Source organism: Hypanus sabinus (genome assembly GCF_030144855.1).
Source record: "Hypanus sabinus isolate sHypSab1 chromosome X2 unlocalized genomic scaffold, sHypSab1.hap1 SUPER_X2_unloc_29, whole genome shotgun sequence".
In the NCBI taxonomy this organism is placed as follows: Eukaryota; Metazoa; Chordata; class Chondrichthyes; order Myliobatiformes; family Dasyatidae; genus Hypanus; species Hypanus sabinus.
The window spans coordinates 1-21,710 of NW_026779000.1; the positions used below are offsets into that span (position 1 = coordinate 1).

A 21,710-nucleotide genomic window follows, 5' to 3' on the forward strand; every position below is an offset into this window, starting at 1 on the left:
CATGACAAAAACACAGACAATTGATCACTCTACTTCCACTGTCATTGACCCATTCACGTTCGATGTTTTCTTGCATATGTTAATTCATTCAGACAGTGGTGTATTTTGGTGCAGAGCAGTCAGGATGGGATGCTCCTCCAGTCAGATGTGGGAACTCTGGACATCCGACAGTTTTCAGATGACTATTTACAGGAAGTGCACCCAATCACAGCGCCTGACTGACTGGTTCAGGGAGTTGGATGTACTCAGGATCATTCGGGAGCCTGAAGATACTATCAATGAAACATCTGAAGAGATGGCCACACCCAGAGTACAAGCTTCGGACAGGAGAAGCGTGACCACCAGCAGAGGTAAGGGTCATTAGGAAGACAGTGCAGGGCTGTCCTGTGGGCATTCTCCTCAGCAGAACACCTTGTTGGATACTGCTGAGTGGGTGGCGAGTTGATCCGTTGGGGCATGAAAGTAACAGAAAGGCCGGCAGCACTGCCCACTCTGAAGCTTAATAGGGAAGTGTACATTTTGGCCTTGTGACAGTTATAAGAGATGATATTCTGGGGAGAGAAAGGAGAAATTAGAACTGATTTCTGCGTCACAGATCCAAACCATTAAACTCCAGTCCCATTAAACGTGAACATTAGCCGAGGATTACCTCCCACGCCCAGTGAACAAAGTGCAGAACTGGGTTTGATAAACAGCAGCAGTAATTGCCGAGTTCGGCATCAACATTCACTTTTGAACTTGATTCAGCAACTGTGATGGTGAAATATCCAGCCTGTAGCCTGTCGCCTGTTTAAACAGTTTCCCCAGTGTGAACTCGGTAGTGCGTCACAAGGTGGGATGACTGAGAGAATCTCTTCCCACATTGGGAGCAGGAGAATGGCCTTTCTCCAGTGTGGACTCGTCGGTGTGTCTGTAAGTCGGATGACTGACTGAATCTCTTTCCACAATCAGAACAGGCGTACGGTCTCTCCCCAGTGTGAATACGCTGATGTATCATCAGTCGAGATGACTGAATAAATCCCCTTCCACAGTCTGAGCAGGTGAACGGTCTCTCCCCAGTGTGGACTCGTTGATGCACCTTCAGTTGATATGACCGAATAAACCCTTTCCCACAGTCTGAGCAGATGAACAGCCTCTCCCCAGTGTGAATTCGCTGATGTGTCTTCAGTTCAACTGACCGAGTAAATGCCTTCCCACAGTCTGAGCAGGTGAACGGCCTCTCTCCAGTGTGGACTCGCTGGTGCACCTGCAGGTCAGATAAATGAATAAATCTCTTCCCACATTCAGAGCAGGAAAATGGCCTCTCCCCAGTGTGAATCCGCTGATGTACCATCACTTGAGATGACCGAGTAAATGCCTTCCCACAGTCTGAACAGGTGAACGGCCTCTCTCCAGTATGAACTCGCTGGTGAGCCTGTAGCCTGGATGAGTCAGTGAATTTCTTCCCACAGTCTGAGCAGGTGAACGGCCTCTCCCCAGTGTGAATTCTCTGATGCACCTTCAGTACAGATGAATGAGTGAATCCTTTCCCACAGTCTGAGCAGGTGAATGGCCTCTCTGCGGTGTGAATTCGCTGATGTTCCTTCAGTACAGAAGACTGAGTGAATCCTTTCCCACAGACTGAGCAGGTGAACGGTCTCTCCCCAGTGTGAACTCGCTGATGTACCTTCAGTTGAGATGACCGAATAAACCCTTTCCCACAGTCTGAACAGCTGAATGGCCTCTCCCCAGTGTGAGTTCGCTGATGTATCTTCAGTTCAGATGACCAAGTGAATCCCTTCCCACAGTCTGAGCAGGTGAATGGCTTCTCTCCAGTGTGAAGTGACTGGTGTCTCTGCAGTTGCGATGACTGAGTGAATCCCTTCCCACAGTCTGAGCAGGTGAACGGCTTCTCACCGGTGTGAACTCGCTGGTGTGTCAGTAGGCTGGATGACCGAGGGAATCCCTTCCCACAATCAGCGCAGGTGAACGACATCTTATCAGTGTGAACTCGCTGTTGTGCATGCAGGTGAGATGAGTGAGTGAAGAGTGAATCCCTTCCCACAGTTCTTTGTCAATTCACAAATCAAATATCAGATGTAGTAAACCCCTTGCACAATCAATGTAGTTGAAGAACTGATCTCCAGTGAACAAATGCTGGTATGTTCTCAGCTCCCCGGTTCCAATAGATTTCAGTGAGTTACAACAGAAAACTTAATTTCAGACACAAAGCACTTTTCCAGGTGTGATGACAAAATTCTTCATCTCCAAGGATCAACAGTGATACATTGTTAAATATCTAGCAACTCCTTAAATATCTGGGCAGAGACAGCAAACTGACATGTTGTTCTGTTTAAAATTCCCCGACACAATTTTTGCCATTTCTAACCTGAAAAAAGATTTACAAAAGACATCAATGAATGAAAGTCATCATGGTCATCCACTTTGTTAGAAGCAATGACAGTGCAGACTGTTTTCTCAATAGAGAGGAAATAATGTTGCAGAGTACAAGAATATAAAAGCAAGGATGTATTGTTGAGTATTTATAAAGTGTGGCCTCACATGGACTGTTGAGACCAGATTCAAGCCCCTTAAGAGGAACAGATGTGCTTATATTGCAGAGCGTTCAAAGGAAATTTACAAAAATATTTCAGGATTTATAAGGTTTGTCAGATGAAGGACATTTGATGGCTCGGGGCCTCTACTCACTGGAGTTTAGTTGTAATGAAATGGTGGAGCAGACTCGATGGGCCAAATGACCTCATTCTGCTCCTGCATCTGATTAATTTTCACAGCCGATATATTATGAGATAATTTTGATCTCCTTTATGAGCTCTGAAATCACACTGTTACAGCAAGTCACCTTCTAACTGTTCATGGTGCCGGCAACTGGTCTGTCCATCTAATTCCCCAACAGTTTTCCTGTCTGTGGGAGAATGGGAATTTCAATCTGTGACTTAGCCCAGTCTGATTCCTTCCATTAGTATTATTCTCTGTCCCATATTATTCTGAGCTGCGCAGTAACTGAAATGTTCCCACACAGAGAGCCTTTGCTGCTGCACAGCTGGTATTTTGTTTGTGCCGTGCTGTTTTCAGGCTGTTTAAACATTTAAGTTTCAGACAAATGCTCGGCCATACGTTCTGAGAAAAATAAATTAGAGAAAACATTGGTATTATTTCAATTTCTGGTCATGTACGACAGCACTACAAAGAGCATGTGATGTTACATGGCAAACCTTGGAGCGTTTCAAATTACTCTGCCCCTCCGCACAGGTGATTGACGGTGGAGAGCCCATCAGAGGCAATGCCAATGAACATGATGGGGAGGGCAGACCTTGTTCTCATTGGAGTGTGGCATATTTGTGATGAGAACGCTACAGGTCACTTGTTACCCAGGCCAAAGGTAATTGGTATCATTATGTACCCAAAGCGAATAGTACTAAACATGTTCTCACGGGTAGAAAGGTGCAGAACAAGATGGAACAAAGGTGATTTCCACAAGGACTAAAGCTGATGTAAGGATTTTGTTTCCTTATTTTCATACAGTAAAAATTGACATTTTCATTGACTGGAAGGTCAGCTCCTCAGTGCTCGGTGGTGCCCGAGTGATCCATCTACTCCCCTTCCCTCCCCCTGCGATTCCAAATACGGCCTACGGACTAACAGGGAAAACGCTGGCCCTGTCATCAATGGCTGCCTCTTTACCCAGAAACCTACACGAAGAAGAGACCCATCTATCCGCCACGGCTCCAGCGTCTGCGCTCCTCAGCAGCAAATTCCCCGGAGCCCGCGTAGAGAGAGGGGTAAGGACTTGGACTGTCCCGGGGTGCGGAGGAAAGGTGTGGCCGGTCGCTGTTCGGACGCCGGTACCGATAATAACCCGCCCGGATCCCCGCTCCTACCTGCCGCGAGTCTCCGAGCTTTTTGTCCACCGTGCGCATGCGCATGTGATCGCGCGGCGATTTCTGGAACCAACAGGAGAAAGTCTGCAAATGCTGGAAATCCAAAGCGACTCACACAAAACGCTGCAGGAACTCAGCACCTCAGGCAGCATCTGTAGAAAATTATAAACAGACGGCGTTTTTTGGCAGAAAGCCTTCTGCAGGGCAGAGAAGCACAGGGGAAGGTGCCAGAATAGAAATATGGTGTGGGAGGGGAAGAGGCGAGCTGGAATTTGATGCCGGGTGGGTGGGGAAGGTCAAGAAAGGGTGGGCTGGAGAATAAAGAATCTGATAGGAGGGGAGAGTGGACCAGAGAGAGGGCAGGAGGAGGGTCCCGGGAGGAATGTAGGAAGGTGAGAAGTACAAGGTCAGAGTGAGGCATAGAGGAGGGTGACGGTAATTTGTTCTCCTGAGTGGAAATCGATGTTCATGCCATCAGGTTGGAGGGTACCCAGACGGAATATAATGTGTTGCTCCTCTACGGGGAGAGGAGCTCATCTTGGCACAAGACGAGTCCACGGATCGACACGGCGGAACAGGACTGGGAATGAAGAATTAAAATGCTTGCTGACTGGTAAGTCAGACTTGTGGAGGATGGTGCGAAGTTGCTCCTAATTGATGACTGCACCCGCAGGGTGGCGGAGCAACAACTTATATTCTGCCTTGGTACGAGTGCACCAGTCTTGTCTGTTTGAATCCAGAGCCCAAGAAAAGCTCTCTTTCGTGTCTCAGTCGTCTTTGACCCCCTGAAGAACTGTTTCTGAGTGACAGCTAAGATCCACCTGCAATTCCTCGGCCCACTTTCCCAACTGGTCCCGATCCCACTGTAACCTTAGACAACCCTCACTTTCTCCACACACCGGTTTAGGTGACATCCACAACCTCACTAATTGTTTGATCTGCATTCTCCAAATAATTAACACATATCATTGTGCAGTTGTAAGCGGATGAATTTACTTTCTCTTTCATCTCCCAGGGGGACGAGACTGCCTGGATCCGGGGTGGTGGGGGGGGGGGGGGTGCAGGGAAACACGGGCTTTCAGTGTCTGAGCCTGTGAGGAAGCCGTAAGTGGCCAGTCCACAAGACAAGACAGCAGATCCCCTCGGCAATCAAACCGACGCTCATCAGGCCTTTTCCTCCGTGTCCAATCCCCCTCTCAGTGCGAACTCAATCGCCACTGCCACTCCTTCAATGGGGCGACTGAGTCGTGCAGACGGTGTGAAACCACCTCATTTGCGTCGGGACCATTTCCATTCCACCCATCCCCAGGCAAAGGAGCTGGTTTTAAATTTGTTTTTACATTGGTTTATTTCTGATTTTAAAAGTTGTCATTTCTGTGTACTGATGTCTGTTTGTCATCCTGAGCAGTTCTGCCTGAAGTTGTTTGGCCTGATTGTTTCTTGGTGAAATTTGACAATGGCGTCACCCCGGGTTTGGACCATGTCCGTAACTCAACAGGAACCGTCCCTGCTCCCACTCCAGGCTCAGCTGAGAGTGACTGTACTGGCACTGGAGACGGCCCAGTCCCTGACCTCCCAGACTGCACCGTCGGGTAAACCCCGTTACAACTGGTACCAGGACCTCCCAGAATAAAGGACGAGCCCTTGTCTGGCATCTGCTGGCTCTGAGATATCTCTACCCACCCGTACAAGTACAACACTGCCCCCCCCCCCAGCGCCGACACCTACCGTCAGTGTGTCCATCACCAGGGGCACACATCATGTTCGCTGGCGGCAACAAACCAGCCCGAAGACCCCGGTCTCCGGTTGGCAGCAGCTCATTTGAGGGACCCGCCATTTGAGCTCCACCTCATTCGGGGGCAGACGTTTTGTGGGTGGGTGAAGCTCATTTCACACTCCTGTGACCCTCTGAGTGAAGAGGTATCCCCTCATGTGCCCCGTAAACTCCGCACCTTTCACCCCTAACCCCCTGTCAAGTATCTCTCTGCTGAGACTCACAGAACACAATCCCAACACTGAGTGTTTCTTCATCAAGCAGCTTTATTCTTTATTACCTGCAGGGGGTAAGTTCACCTCCATTCTCACCAGGGATGGGAGGGGACTTCAAACACAGCGTTTACAAAATATTCCTTCTGTCTCCTCGTTTCGGTCACATGTAAGAGTAAAATAATCATAATCTGATTATTATTACTCTAATGGTTATTCCATAATGTAAAACCGTATTCTCTCATCCAGATTCCAAAAATGGCTTCCTGAGGGGTTATCATTGCGGAAATGTACAATGTAAACCAGTATCCCACCATCCTCCCAGAGTCCCAAATGGCCACCGGCTTCCTGAGGGGTTATCATTGTGGAAATGTACAATGTAAACCAGTATCCCTCCATCCTCCCAGAGTCCCACATGGCCACAGGCTTCCTGAGGGGTTATCATTGTGGAAATGTACAATGTAAACCAGTATCCCACCATCCTCCCAGAGTCCCAAATGGCCACTGACTTACTGAGGGGTTATCATTGTGGAACTGCTCTCCCACTTCTCTCATTCTATCTGCTGCCTCTCAAATATAGTCCATCAGATGAGTTACATTTTCAAATTTGTCTGGTGTGTTGGTGCAACATTCTTGTCTAATTAAAGCACACATATCACAATTTTTATCTGATATAAAGTCTCGGGTGGCTGGAAAACGATGCTGGAGAGGCAGTGACGGGAGATAAAGAAATGGTAGACAGACTGAATAAGTATGTTGTGTCTGTCTTCACAAAGGAAGACACCAGCATAATGGTGGAACTTCCGGGTGTCAGGAGTCAGAAGTGTGCGAAGTTACCAGAACCGGAGTGAAGGTTCTTGAGGAACTGGAAGGCCAAGTTAGATAAGTCACGTGACCCAGATGGTGTACACCCCAGCTTTCTGAAAGAGGTGGCTAAAAAGATTGTGGCCCCATTAGTAATGAACATTCAGGAATCACAATGTTCCGCAATGGTTCCTCAAGAATGTAATATTGCCAATGTCACACCACTCTTCAAGAAGGGAGAGAGGCAGAAGAAAGGAAACTATAGGCCAGTTAGTCTGTCCGCAGTGATTGGGAAGATGTTGGAGTCGATTATTAATGATGAGGTCTGAGAGTACCGTGTCACAAGATAAAATAGGCCACAGTCAGCATGGTTTCCTGAAGGGAAAACCTTGCCTGACCAACCTGTAGAAATTATTTTAAGAAATAACAAGCAGGACAGACAAAGGAGAATCGATTGATGTTGTCCACCTGGATTTTCAGACGGCTTCTGACATGATGCCACACACGAAACTGCTTTAACAACCCACGAGCCCATGGTATTACCGGAAAGATTCCAGCATGGACAAAGCCGTGGCTGACTGAGAGGAAGCAAAGAGTGGGTATAAAGGGAGCCTCTTGAGGAGTGGGTTCCACAGTTGTCTGTGTTGGGACTGATACTCTTCATGTTAAATGTCAGTGAAATTGATGACCTTGCTGCAAAGTTTTCAGACGATATGAAGAAGGTTGAGGGTCAGGTCGTTTTGAGGAAATAGAGAGGCTATGGAAGGTCTTCAACAGATGATAATGGGCAAAGAAGTGGGAGATGGAATACAGTGTCAGCAAAGGGTATCAGCATGCACTTTGGTCGAAGAAATGGCAGGGCTGACTATTTTCCAAATAATCCCTAAAGGTCAATTTTCAGATTGAGTCTGTGGTGAAGAAGGCAAATGTAATATCAGCATTCATTTCAAGAGGAATAGAATATAAAGGCAGGGATGTAATGTTGAAGATTTTGTAAGCACTGGTGAGGCCTCACTGGGAGTACTGCGATATTAGAAAAGATGTGCTAAGACTGGAGAGTGTCCAAAAGAGTCTAAGACCAAAGGACATAGCCTCAGAGTAGAGGGGTGTCTTTAGAATGGAGATGAGGAGGAATTTCTTTCGCCTGAGAGTAATGAATCTATGGACTCTATGGACAGTGCATCATTGGTAGCTGTGGAGGCCAAATCTTCATGTACATTTAAGGCAGAGTTTGATAGTTTCTTGATTGGTCAGGGCATGATGGGCTACCAGGAGAAGGCAGGAGATTGGGGCCAAGAGGGAAATTGGATCCGCTAAAATAAAATGGCGGAGCAGACTCAATGGGCTAAATGGCCTAATTCTGCTCCAAGATCTTATGGTCTTAGAACAGCCTCACATTTAATGTCAGCAAGAGCATGGAGCTGATTGTTGAAATCAGGAGGAGGAAACAGGATATCCATGAGCCAGTTCTCATTAGAGATCAAAGGCGGAGAGGGTCAGCAACCTTAAATTCGTCAATGTCATCATTTACGAGGATGTGTCTTGAGCCCAGCATGTAAGTGCAATTATGAAGAAAGCACTGCAACGTCTCTATTTCCTCAGAAGCCTGCAAAGATTCAGCATGACATCTTATATATTTATTGTTATCATTTCCTTTTGCATTTGCACAGTTTGTTGTCTTTTGCTCAGTGTATTTTATCTACGATGTTGGGTTCAGGTTTTCATTGATACAATCATGATTCTTGGATTTACAGAGTTTATCCCAAAACAACAATCTCAGGATTGAACATGGTGACATGCGTAAACTTTGATAATAAACTTACTTTGTAAATTTTGAACTCTACATTTAAATCTGTAGATACTCTCTCAAACACACAAGTGGCTTATAATTTCTAAAGGTTCAGCATCTACTGGGTAATTCATTTCGCTCCGATCAGAATGGTCGTCCCATCACAATGACCCCTCTTCTGAGGCACCCCATCTACAGGAAAAATCCCCGAATCAAACTGGGATCACTATTTCAAGCGCGCACACACAGACAAACACACAGTTGTTTCAAAGGGCGACAATCAAAGCTGTGCCTAAAAGGAACAGGCTGAGCTGCCTCAATGACAATTACTCAAAGGTGCTCACATCTACGGTGATGAAGTGCTTTGAGGGGTTGGTCACGACTAGAATCAACTCCTGTCGGTGCATGGACCTGGACCCACTGCAATTTGCCGATCGTCACAATATACCTACAACAGACGCAATCTCACTGGCTCACACTCAGCCTTAGATCACCTGGACAATAGCAATACACAAGTCAGGCTGCTGATTACAGCTCAGCGTTCAACACAATCAGATCCTCAATTGTAATCAACCAGCCTCTGTACCTCCTTCTGCAACTGGATCCTCACCAGGAGACCCCAGTCTGTGTGGATCAGAAATAACATCTCCTCCTTGCTGACAATCAACACTGGCACACCTCAACGATGCGTGCTCAGCCCACTGCTCTACTCTCTCTACACCCACGTCTGTGTTGCTAGGCTCATCTATAAACTTGCTGATGATGCAACTATTGTTGCTGGAATTTCAGACGGTGACGAGGAGGAGTACAGGAGTGAGATAGATCAGCAAGTTGAGTCGTGTCACAGCAACAACCTTGCACTCAACATCATGAAGACAAAGGAATTGATTGTGGATTCAGGAAGGGGAAGTCGAGGGAACACACACCAGTCCTCATCGTGGGCTCAGAAGTGAAAAGGGTGAGCAGTTTCCATTTCCTGCCTGTCAGCATCTCTGAGGAACTATCCTGGGCCCATCATATTGATGCAGTTACAATGAAGGCTATATTTATATAGCCTATTTTATATTTAAATATCGGTTATATTTCATTCGGAGATTGAGGGGAATAAGTCTGTCACTAAAGACACTTGCAAATTTCTACAGATGTACTGTGGAGAGCATTCTAACTGGTTGCATCACTGCCTGGTGTGGAGAGGCCACTGCACAGGATCGGAAAATGCTGCAGAAAGTTGTAAACTCAGCCAGCTCCTTCATGGGCACCACAGCATCCAGGAAACATTGAAAAGATGATGCAACAAAAAGGTGGCATCCATCATTACGGACCCCCATCACCCAGGACATGACCTCTTCTCGTTGCTACCATCAAGGAGGATGTACAGGACCCTGGAGACACTCTCACCGGTTCAGGAAAAGCTTTTTCCCTCCACCATCAGATTTCCGAATGGACAATGAACTCAAGAATATTTCCTCGGTATTTTCCCTCATGTTTTGCTTCAAATTTAATTTTATAAATACTTGTTGTAATTTATAGTTTTTATTACAATGTACTGCAGACACAAATGAACAAATTTCACCACATATGCGGGTGATATTAAACCTGATTCTGATACACAAACACACACAGCTGGGCTCAGACATACAACACTCCCACCTTCCTCCCTTTGTGACACCCTGCTTGCTCTGTGGCACCCGGTATGAAGCTCAAACTGTTGCAACACCTGCCCTTTAAATTCATGGCTGAGGCTGCGTTGTGTCTGTTCACTGTTTGAGTTCGATATTAAATGAAGAGGATTGAATGGGAAGGAACGTTTGAATAGAAGAATAAAGATCTCCTCTGAAGGTATATGGGGTCCTGGTGAGAGCGTACATGCAACACTGTGCACAGGTCTGGTCTCCGTCCCGGAGTCAGCCTGTGGGATGAAGGAAATGAAGAGTTTTCCCAGATTGATATAGGAGGTGGGGTAGTGTCCTCGGAGAGATTATACTGATCGGGCCTGTCTCAAAATTAGAGAAACAAAAGGCCGTCTGACTGAGACTGAGTCTCACAGGGTATTGACAGGGTAGAGGCAGGAATGATGTTTCCTTTGGCTGTGGTGAGGAACCGGAGTCACAGAATCCGATTTCACCTCAGCAGGAGTGAGATGAGGAGAAATTTCCTCACCAGTGCAACAAATCTTTAGAATTTTCTCCACAAGGTTTCTAAATTTGAAGGTCAAGTGTTGGGGTTCTGCGATGCTGGGAACATTGTGGGAAAGTGGCGTTGAGGTCAAAGCACATGTATGTTCTGAGTGAAAGGCAGAACAGGCGCAAAGGGCCGAATGGCCTGCTCCAGTTTCCTTTTACTAAAGTCCGAGTTTACCTTTGTGCCTGGTTCTCCCTTGACCTTCAGCCTGTCCTTTTGCACAGGGGAGCGCTCACACACCGGAGCTCCATCGGCAGCCGCTGCGGGCCAGACCCCGGATCCCAGCAGCAGGAGACAGGACTGGGAGGAAACTCCGGACAACAGGTCCCGATCCACGGCGGGGAAAGACCGGGCTGAAACATCTCACGGAATCTCCGCCCGAATCTTCACCTCCGCCATCGGAAGGGTTCAAAACTCCGGCCGCTGTTGCAGCCTTTACCCGGGGAGCTGCTCCCAATCTCGGGTCTCTGACCGGGTCCACTCGTTCCCGGTTCCAAACTTCGGTCCGCTCAGCGTCCCGCCCACAGACACTCCTCAGCCAATGGAGGCAAGATTCTCCCAGGGGTGTTCTCTGATTGGCTGTGAGTGTGTCCGAGGGCGGGCTGCTGCCGGGAGCTGGAGATGTCAGTCACCGTTTGTTCTCAGACTCATAGCAAGTTCCCCGAGGCTCAAAGTTCAAAGTAAATTTTATTATTATTTTTTAATATTTTTTAATTTTAATTGAACACAAACAAAAACAGACAGACTGAACATATGCTAACATAGCCAGGGAGTCACACAAGTGCAGCAACAAATATATAACTGTTAACTTTAAATATAAAAATTAACAAGGAAATCCGCTCTAAATACTGTTGGACAGAAGGAACTGTATCTGAGAGGAGTCACAAAACGGGAACATTTACAGAGATAACCCAAAACATTGACAGATTTATACAGTCTTTACAGCTTTCTGGTTATGGGAAATTCTCAGACTATAAATGTATAGTTTGAAATCTGATGTAAAAATATAAATGAAGGTTTCTTATTGCTGTGATTGCATTTACGGATATAAAATTTGATGTAAATTAACAAAAGATTTATGATAGAGCAATGATCCCCATGAGATTTGGTGTTATTAGTAAACCCAAATAAGACATTTTGAAAACAAAAACTAAAATCCACATTACGAAATTGACAAATATCAACCCTAAATGTTTAAACATACTCACAATCCCAAAACAGATGAAATAAATTCTCTGGATATAAACCACAAAAATAACAGTTAGTTTCAATATCAGAATTAACCCTTGTCAAATAAACACTGTTTGGATAATATCTATGTATAATTTTAAATAAGCCCCAGATACTCCTCCACCTCAGATTCCCCAAGTGACTATTCCAGAAACAAACAGAGTACATATAAGTCGCCACATACAACTCCTACAAACATACAGAGCAAAGCTGCAGAACGGTAACTATATCTGGATCACTGAAAGATCAACCAGAGTGCAGAAGACAACAAACTTCACTAATGCAAATAAACAACGAGAACATGAAATAACGGCAGCGGCTGCCGATAGATGTCCGGTGCTCTCAGCACTCCCTGTTCAATCTGACAGGACAAGAAACAGTGAGGCGCAAAGGTAAACTCGTGTTTCAGAAAATAAGAAACAGAGAAGGTGTGGCCATTCGGCCCCTTGCGCCTCTTCTGCCCTTCAATCAGAACTTGCTTGACCTTTGACCTCAGCACCTCTTTCCTGCAACTTCCCATCACCGCTGAGCCCCAGGATATGTCCATTCAATTTAGAAACCTTGTGGAGATAATTGCAGTGATTCACTGCACTCTGGTTGAGGAAATTACTCCTCATCTCAGTCCTGCTGAGTTGTCCTCGGATTTTGAATCTGTAAGCGCAAGTTCCACACCTTGCGGGAAACATCATTCCAGCCCTTCCGCTGTAAATATCCTGTGAGATTGTGTGTCTCTAATTCTGAGACAGGAATTTGATCTGTCTCAGTCAAACCACCTCATATTTCACTCATTTTGAGACAGTCCCAGTACGATGATTTGTTGTGGGAGCATCTCTATGGACAGCAAGTGAGTGCAGTTATCCTGTGTTGTTCCACAGCCTGATGGTTGAGGGGTAGTAACTGTCCCTAACCCTGGTGGGGCGAGTCGTGAGGCTCTTGTACCTTCTACCTGATTACAGCAGTGAGAAAAGAGCCTGCCTGTGTTGTGAGCCTGATCACAGCCGCCTGTATCACCGTCCCCTCTGGCCTGCCCTATCCGGGACCAAAGGGATTGTGGACAGTAAATGTGGCACACTATCAATTATCACCGTGATCCATCCAATCTGGCCTGCCCCATCCGGGACCAAGGGGATTGTGGAGAGTAAATGTGGTACTCTGTCGAGTATCACTGCGATCCGTCCCCTCTGGCCTGCCCTATCCGGGACCAAAGGGATTGTGGAGGGTAAATGTATCACTGTCATCCAGGCTCTCATCCTGCCTCTTATTATTCTTGTCTGTGATTGCAGTGCGACAATCTCTGGCCCAATGTCCCCTCTTTCTACAAACCCTGTTTCTGTCCTTAGCCAAGTGTCCTCTTCATCTGCACCATCCGCATGATCCTGCCACCCGTTCTGGGTTCTTCGTCGGGAACCGAACTCCATCTCCTCACTACCGGGTCTCTGTGCACACTCTCGCTTTTCCCCAGTCCCTTTAAAGAGTCCATATGCATCAGAATTTATGTCACCTGGGGCCAGGTCTGACACAGCGAATTGAGATTAGTTAACTTAAAGGAGTGGGCAGGCTTGGGCCTGAGAGAGTTCAGAAAAGTCTGCACTGCCAGCTGGACATACTGATCGATCCAGCGGTTTGCCGGCATTGGACTCACACGTATCCTTAAAACGAGCTATAAAGTACGCAAGGGATTCTCCTTTTTTCTGTCGTTATCGGGTAAATTCACCAAAATCCGCCTGCAGTCGGGCTGTTATTCAAATGGGTTCCCTTACCTCAGTGACCCACTGTGCCATGGCTTGTACTACATCAGCCCCTCTGGTGGCTCCCGGTCACCTTCGGGCATCTGCCTGGGAAAGGGGAACCCACTCCTTGTCCCTGCCCGAGAGGTTCCATATATAACCCTGAGGAGTGACACAAGTCTCCGGGCAGGGTCTGGAAAGGAGAACCCACTCCCTGTCCCTGTCCGAGAGGTTCCATATATAACCCTGAGGAGTGGCACGTCCCCGGGCAGGTTCTGGAAAGGAGAACCCACTCCCAGTTCCTGCCCGAGAGTTTCCATATATAACCCTGAGGAGTGGCACAAGTCCCCGGGCAGGGTGTGGAAAGGGGAACCCACTCCCTGTCCCTGTCCGAGAGGTTCCATATATAACCCTGAGGAGTGGCACAAGTCCCCGGGCAGGTTCTGGAAAGGTGAACCCACTCCCTGTCCCTGTCCGAGGGGTTCCATATATAACCCTGAGGAGTGGCACAAGTCCCCGGGCAGGGTGTGGAAAGGGGAACCCACTCCCTGTCCCTGTCCGAGAGGTTCCATATATAACCCTGAGGAGTGGCACAAGTCCCCGGGCAGGGTCTGGAAAGCGGAACCCACTCCCTGTCCCTGTCTGAGAGGTGCCATATATAACCCTGAGGAGTGGCACTAGTCCCCGGGCAGTGTCTGGAAAAGGGAACCCACTCCCTTTTTCAATGAATTCAGGTAAAGTCCCTGGTCCTTTTCTTCTTTTCTCGCTCCATGGTTTTGTAAAATTTTTAAAGATGCGTTAACCATAGGTAAATAACCACAATCTTTTTATGATGCCTCCATTTCTCCAATTCTTAAAAAAGATAAAGACCCCACTGAATGTGAATCCTATCGGCCAATATCCTTGCTGAATACGGATTGTAAGATTTTTACCAAAATTCTTGCCACCAGATTAGAAAAAGTACTACCTCAAATTATCTCTGAAGATCAGACCAGATTTATTAAAAACTGTTATTCATCTTTTAACATTAGAAAATTTATTAATATAATTTATACTTCTCCATCTAAAATACTAGAATGTCATTTCCTTTGATGCTGAAATAGCGTTTGATAGAGTTGAATGGGTATATTTATTTTATACGTTGCAGAATTTTAATTTAAGCTTGAAATTTGTATCATGGATTGAATTAATGTATTATAAATCTTTGGCTTAGGTTCTTACCGATAATCAAAGATCTCCTTTTTTTCAGTTGTCCTGTGGGACGAGGCAAGGCTGCCCTTTAAGTCCTCTATTATTTGACATTGCTTTGGAACCTTTAGCCATTGCCATTCGTGAATCACCTAATATTTTTGGTATTACCCGTGGGTGAGGGACTTATAAGTTATCATTATATGCTGATGATTTGTTACTATACATATCTGACCCTGAGAGATCTATTCCTGCTATTTCATCCTTGCTTGCTCAGTTTAGTAGCTTTTCTGGCTACAAACTGAATTTTAATAAGTGTGAATTATTTCCATTAAATATGCAAGTGCCAATTTATAAACACTTACTGTTTAAAGTTGTCACAGATCATTTTACTTATTTGGGTATTAAAATTACCAAGAAACATAAGGGTTTATTTAAAGTTATTTTTTTACCTTTAATTGAACAAATCAAGCAACTTGTTATCAGGTGGTCCCCATTATCTCTGTCATTGGTTGGTCGAATTAATACTAACAAGATGATAGTATTACCCATATTTTTATATTTAATCGAAGCTTTCCCAATTTTTATTCCTAAATCTTTTTTTGATATTATTGATTGCAAAATATCTTCGTACATGTGGCAGAATAAAAATCCTAGATTAAGTAAGAAATATTTACAGAAGATTAAGTAGGAAGGTGGTTTGGCTTTGCCAAACTACTGGGCAGTTAACATCCGATAGTTAATACCTTGGACACGAGAATTGGTCGTAGTACCTTGCCCACAATGGGTAAATTTGGAGTGTAAATCTGTACAAGACTTCTCATTGTTTTCTATTTTAGGATCTTTGCCTCCTTTTGCTTTATCTAAACCAAATAAACAAATAACTAATCCTGTAGTTAAACATACTCTAAGAATATGGTTTCAATTTCATAAATTCTTCAGCTTGAATAAGTTTATCTTATTAACCCCTATTATTTCTAACTTTTTGTCCAGCCCTCTTTTATGGACTAAGCCTTTGTGTTATGGAAAGCAAAAGGTATAACATGTTTTTGTGATCTATTTTTAGATAACAGTTTTATGTCCTTTGAACAGCTATCCAGCCTAAAACTCATTTTTTTTTAAGATACTTGCAAGTTTGAAGTTTCTTGAATGTTAGTCTTTTCTGAAATTATGTCCAATGGACATTACAGAAAAAAATTCTGGCTCTGAATCCGTGCCAAAAGGGTTTAGTAGCCATCATTTATAATATGATCATGAAAATACAGCTAGGAGTATCAGAAAAAATTAAGAAGGAATGGGAAAAAGAACTTCACTGTCTTATACCCACAGAGCAGTGGGAGAAAATTTTACAATTAATCAATTCTTCTTCTATTTGTGCTAAACATGCCTAATACAATTTAATGTTGTTCATAGGGCTCACATGTCCAAGGATAAACTCGCTCGATTTTATTCTTATGTTAATCCAGCCTGTCACAGATGTCATTCTGAAGTCGCTTTATTGACCCACATGTTCTGGTCTTGCCCATGTTTGCAAAACTATTGGAAAGATATTTTTGGTATTATTTCAACAGTTCTGAATATCAAATTGCAACCACATCCTTTTACTCCAATTTTCAGTTTACCAATGGTGGATAATAGCCGTTTATCCCCACCCCCCCCCCCACAGCTTGGCGGATAATTGCATTTGTTACATTAATGGCTAGAGGATCTATCCTATTGAATTGGAAAGAAATTAATCCTCCAACGATATTTCAGTGGTTTTCTCAAACTATTTCTTGTTCGAGTTTAGAAAAAATTACAAATGTTGTCTTTGACCCTTCAGTTAAATATGAAGAAACTTGAAGACCATTTATTCAACATTTTCATATGAGCTAAACTGACTTTTCCTGAACCTGACTTTTATTGTCCTTAATTATTTGGATGGAGGTGCGGAGTTATTGACGGTACTGTGTATAGTTGATATAATGAAATGGCCCATGTCGGTTAGGTATTTTTTCCATTTTTTTTTTTGGGGGGGGGGGTTTCTTATTTTCTCCATTTTTTGTAACCACCATGAGTTTGGGAGGTTATTTTCATCTATTTGTATTTATACCTTAAACTATTAATTATGTACTCTCAAGCTCTTTGTATTCATGTTTCACTTATGTTTGTTTAAAATCTAGAAAAAGATTTAAAAAGGACTATTCTGAGGAAAGGGTGGAATAGGCGCAACGGGCCGAATGGCCAGACATGCTCCTGTTTGTTATTTTCTAAAGCACGAGTTTACCTTTGCCCCTTGTTCTCCCTTGGTTTTCAGCCGTTCGGATTGCACAGGGGAGCGGTGAGAGCCCCGGAGATCCACCGGCAGCCGCTGCGGGGCAGCTCCCGTCTCCCAGCAGGAAGGGACGGGTCTGGGAGACAACTCCAGACAACAGGCCCCGATCCTCGGCGGGGAAAGGCCGGGCGCCTCCGTGTAGCTGGAATATCTCACGGAATCTCCGCCGGTCGCTTCAGCTCTGCCTTCGAAAGGATTCACGACCCGCCGGTGGTGCAGCCGAAACCCGAGGCGCAGCTCCCGGTCTCCGGCCCACTCGGTCCCGGTCCAAACAGCGTCCCGCCCACTGACACCCCTCAGCCAATGGCAGCATCCCTCTCCCAGCGGTGATCGCTGATTGGCTGTGTGTGTGAGGACGGGCTGCTACTGGGAGCTGGAGATGTCAGTCACAGTTTGTCCCCAGAATTAAAGGAAAATCCCCGAAACTCAAATTTCAAAAATAAATTTTATTATCAGAGTACAGATAAGTCACCACATTCAACCCCGAGAAGCATTTTCCTGCGGACGTACTTAGAAAAAGTATAGAATAGTAACCATAACAGAAGCAGGCAGTGAAAGATCAGCCAGAGTGCTGAAGGTAACAAACTGTGCAAAAACAGAGAAACACCGATAAAATAACGAGAGCATGAAATAACCGCAGCGGCTGCTGGTGGATCTCCGGAGCTCTCACCGCTCCCCTGGGCAATCCGACAGGCGGAAGGCCAAGGGAGAACAGGCGCAAAGGTAAATTCGTGATTTAGAAAATAAGAAACAGGAGCAGGCGTGGCCATTCGGCCCGTTGCGCTGTTCTGCCCCTCCCTCGGAACATGTTGAACTTTGACTTCAGCGCTACTTTCCTGAAACGTTCCCAACATCGCCGAGCTCCTAAATATGTCCGTTTAATTTAGGAAACTTGTGGAGAAAACTCCAAATATTCACTGTATTGTGTTGGAGAAATTTCTCCTCATCTCAGTCCTGCTGAGGTGACCTCGGATTTTGAGTCTGTGATCCCGGGATCCACTGCCCAGCCAGGAGAAACAGCATTCCTGCCCCTACCCTGTAAATACCCTGTAAGACTGTGTCTGTCTCAGTCAGGAAGCTTCTCCATGTGAACCTTGTGTTAATGAAATTGGTGACAGTTCTTTCAGACCAGCAGCTTTGACCACAAGAACACCAGACAGTGGTCAGCACGGAATGTCCTGCAGTTACTGCAGGAGAAGGACTGGATGGACACAGTGGAGTGGTTCCCTGAGCAGACAGTCCAGACCATCTGGCAGAATGCCTCATCACCAGATCTCACCAACAGGCAGCAAGACCTCAGCTGTCTGGCGGCGATTCGGGCCCCTCCCAGTCTGATCCTTGCTGCATGCCCGGAGATCACTCCCACAGCGCGCTGCCCCGAGATTACTGCAGTGGAGACGAGAGGGCCCCTCCCAGTCTGATCCTTGCTGCATGCCCGGAGATCACTCCCACAGCGCGCTGCCCCGAGATTACTGCAGTGGAGACGAGAGGGCCCCTCCCAGTCTGATCCTTGCTGCATGCCCGGAGATCACTCCCACAGCGCGCTGCCCCGAGATTACTACAGTGGAGACGAGAGGGCCCCTCCCAGTCTGATCCTTGCTGCATGCCCGGAGATCACTCCCACAGCGCGCTGTCCCGAGATTACTGCAGTGGAGACGAGAGGGCCCCTCCCAGTCTGATCCTTGCTGCATGCCCGGAGATCACTCCCACAGCGCGCTGCCCCGAGATTACTGCAGTGGAGACGAGAGGGCCCCTCCCAGTCTGATCCTTGCTGCATGCCCGGAGATCACTCCCACAGCGCGCTGCCCCGAGATTACTGCAGTGGAGACGAGAGGGCCCCTCCCAGTCTGATCCTTGCTGCATGCCCGGAGATCACTCCCACAGCGCGCTGCCCCGAGATTACTACAGTGGAGACGAGAGGGCCCCTCCCAGTCTGATCCTTGCTGCATGCCCGGAGATCACTCCCACAGCGCGCTGTCCCGAGATTACTGCAGTGGAGACGAGAGGGCCCCTCCCAGTCTGATCCTTGCTGCATGCCCGGAGATCACTCCCACAGCGCGCTGCCCCGAGATTACTGCAGTGGAGACGAGAGGGCCCCTCCCAGTCTGATCCTTGCTGCATGCCCGGAGATCACTCCCACAGCGCGCTGCCCCGAGATTACTGCAGTGGAGACGAGAGGGCCCCTCCCAGTCTGATCCTTGCTGCATGCCCGGAGATCACTCCCACAGCGCGCTGTCCCGAGATTACTGCAGTGGAGACGAGAGGGCCCCTCCCAGTCTGATCCTCGCTGCATGAGAGACAGTGTACGAAAGAGTGACAGGCAGGGGGGGGGGGGGGGGAGAGAAGAGGGGAGCAGAGGTGAGCGTAAATTGGGACATTTGCTTTCAATTAATCAAGGTACAGTGATAACTTTTGATTCGCAGCCCGTCCATAGAGATCAATTCATCTTCTCGAGACTGGGAATTCGGGGTCGCGAAATGCGAAATTAACTTAACGAATCATACAGACCATTTAATCACAACACTGCATTAGGGAGATTGTGAAGTTCGGGGTCCATCTCTCAGGAAGTCAGAATGTTCGACGTGTGTGGGGTCTTTGATAATGTGGACTGTTTTATTGAGGCAGAGAGATGTGTAAACAGTCCATAGTTTCCATGATGTACTGAACCTGTTCACAGCTCTCTGCAGTGTTTCCGGTGGTGGCCAGTGCTGTTGCCGTGACAACACGACTAGTTTCCGCACAGGATGTGTTCTGTAAAAACAAATGATGGTCGCCCAGGAGGCACCGATTTTCTTCAGCCTCTAAAAGAAGCAGAGAGGCCGCTGAGCTTTCTTGGCGATAGTGTCCTTGTGGCTGGACAAGGACAGGCTGTCAGTGGTGTTCACTCTCAGGAGATTGGAGCTCTCAACCCCCTTATCCTCTGCCGTTGATGTAAACAGGAATGTCGGCATCGCCCCGGCTGACTTCCTGTTGTCAGTAACCAGCTCTATTGTATTGGTGAAATGGAGGGGGTGGGGAGGAGGGAGACTAAGGGATAATAAGATGTGGGGAGAAGTAAGTGTGTAGAAGGAGAGATAGAACAGATAATGAGCTCGGTGGAAGTTGAGAAGCAGGAGATACCGGGAAGATGGAAAAACAAGACTAAATGGAACCAGACAGGAGAGGAATTTCACTCTCACCCTCTCCATCTCCCTCTCCCTATCCGTCCCCCTCCTCACTCTTTCTCTGTCTCACTCTCTCTCTTTCTCTCTCCCTCTCACTCTCTCTCTCTCACTCTCCTCTCTCCCCCTCTCTGTCTCCCTCTCATGCTCTCTCACTCTCTGTCTGTCTGTCTCTCACTCTCCACACCCTCTCTCTCTTCCCTTCTCTGTCTGTCTCCCTCTCCCTCTATCTCAATCTCTCACTCCTTCTCTCTCCCTCTCTGTCTGTCTCTCCCTGTCTCTCTTTCCCTCTCTCGCTCACTCTCCCCACCCTCTCTCTCTCTCTGTCTCTCTCCCTCTGTCTCTGTCTCCCTCTCTCTCTCTGCCTCTGTCTCCCTCTCTCTCTGTCTGTCTCTCTCACTCTCTGTTTCTCTCTCTGTCTCTGTCTCTCCCTCTGTCTGCCTCTCTCTCTGTCTTTCTCCCTCTCTCTGTCTCTCTCACTCTCTCCCCACCCTCTGTCTGTCCCTCTCACTCTCTGTTCCTCTCTCTCTCTCTCCCTCCCTCACTCTCTCCCCACCCTCTCTGTCTCTGTCTCATTCTCTCCCTCTGCGTGTCTCTGTCTCTTTCCCACTCTCTGTCTGTCTCTCTTGCACTCTCTCTTTCTGTCTCTGTCTCTCTCCCTCAGTCTGCCTCTCTCTCTGTGTCCCTCTCACTCTCTCCCCACCCTCTGACTGTCTCTCTCCCTCTGTTCCTCTCTCTGCCTGTCTCTCTCCATCTCTCCCTCTCTCTCTCTGCCTGTCTGTTTCCCTTTCTCCATCTCTCCCTCTCCCTCTTTCTGCCTGTCTCTCACTCTCCCTCCCTCTCTTTCTGTTTCTCTCTCCCTCTCACTCTCTCTTTCTCTCCCTCTCACTCTCTCTCTTTCTCTCCCTCTCTTTGTCTCTCTCTCTCTCCTGTCTCTTTGTCTCTTTCTCTCTCAGTGTACTATAAAGGCATGGAGGAAGGATATGCAGTCTGGGGGAAAGGCGGAGCTGGGGTCACTGAACGAAGCCAATGCCGATACAATCAATACGAACAATCTACTAAACAAGTGTAAACAGAGCACAGAATCATTCTGTGAGAGGGGGTGTAGAGGGGGAGATAGGGTGGGAGGGGGAGAGTGGGGGAGACTGGAGAGGGGTGGAGAAAGGGGAACAGGGAAGGGGGAGAGGGAGGGAAGAGAGTGAAAGAAAGAGAACGTGGCAAGAGAGGGTTCAAGATTAGGAGAATGGGGTATACTGGGGAGGAAAGAGTGAAGCAGAGAGTTGGGAGAGTGGGAAGTGTGGGGAGAGAGTGTGGAAGAGGGGAGGAGAGTGTGAGAGATAGGGAGAGAGTTGAGGAAGGGGAGGGAGGGAGAGAGAGAAGAGAATGGTAAGCAGTGAAAGTGAAGTTTGTAGGCAAGAGAGTGAGGAGGGGAGGGACAGAAATGGATGG

At 47.0% G+C, this 21,710-nt stretch overlaps 1 protein-coding gene across 1 annotated transcript; it reads right to left on the reverse strand.

Moving 5' to 3' along the window:
* Positions 1-1,910: 1,910 nt before the first annotated feature.
* LOC132385849 (zinc finger protein 229-like) lies at positions 1,911-17,870 on the reverse strand (the record flags this gene model as incomplete). The annotated part of the gene is made up of 4 exons (XM_059958078.1): positions 17,771-17,870; positions 17,053-17,441; positions 3,882-4,033; positions 1,911-2,048 (listed from the first exon to the last, which is right to left on the reverse strand). Coding segments are annotated over exons 1-4 (779 nt in total), but the record flags the coding sequence as incomplete, so codon positions are not given.
* Positions 17,871-21,710: the final 3,840 nt, after the last annotated feature.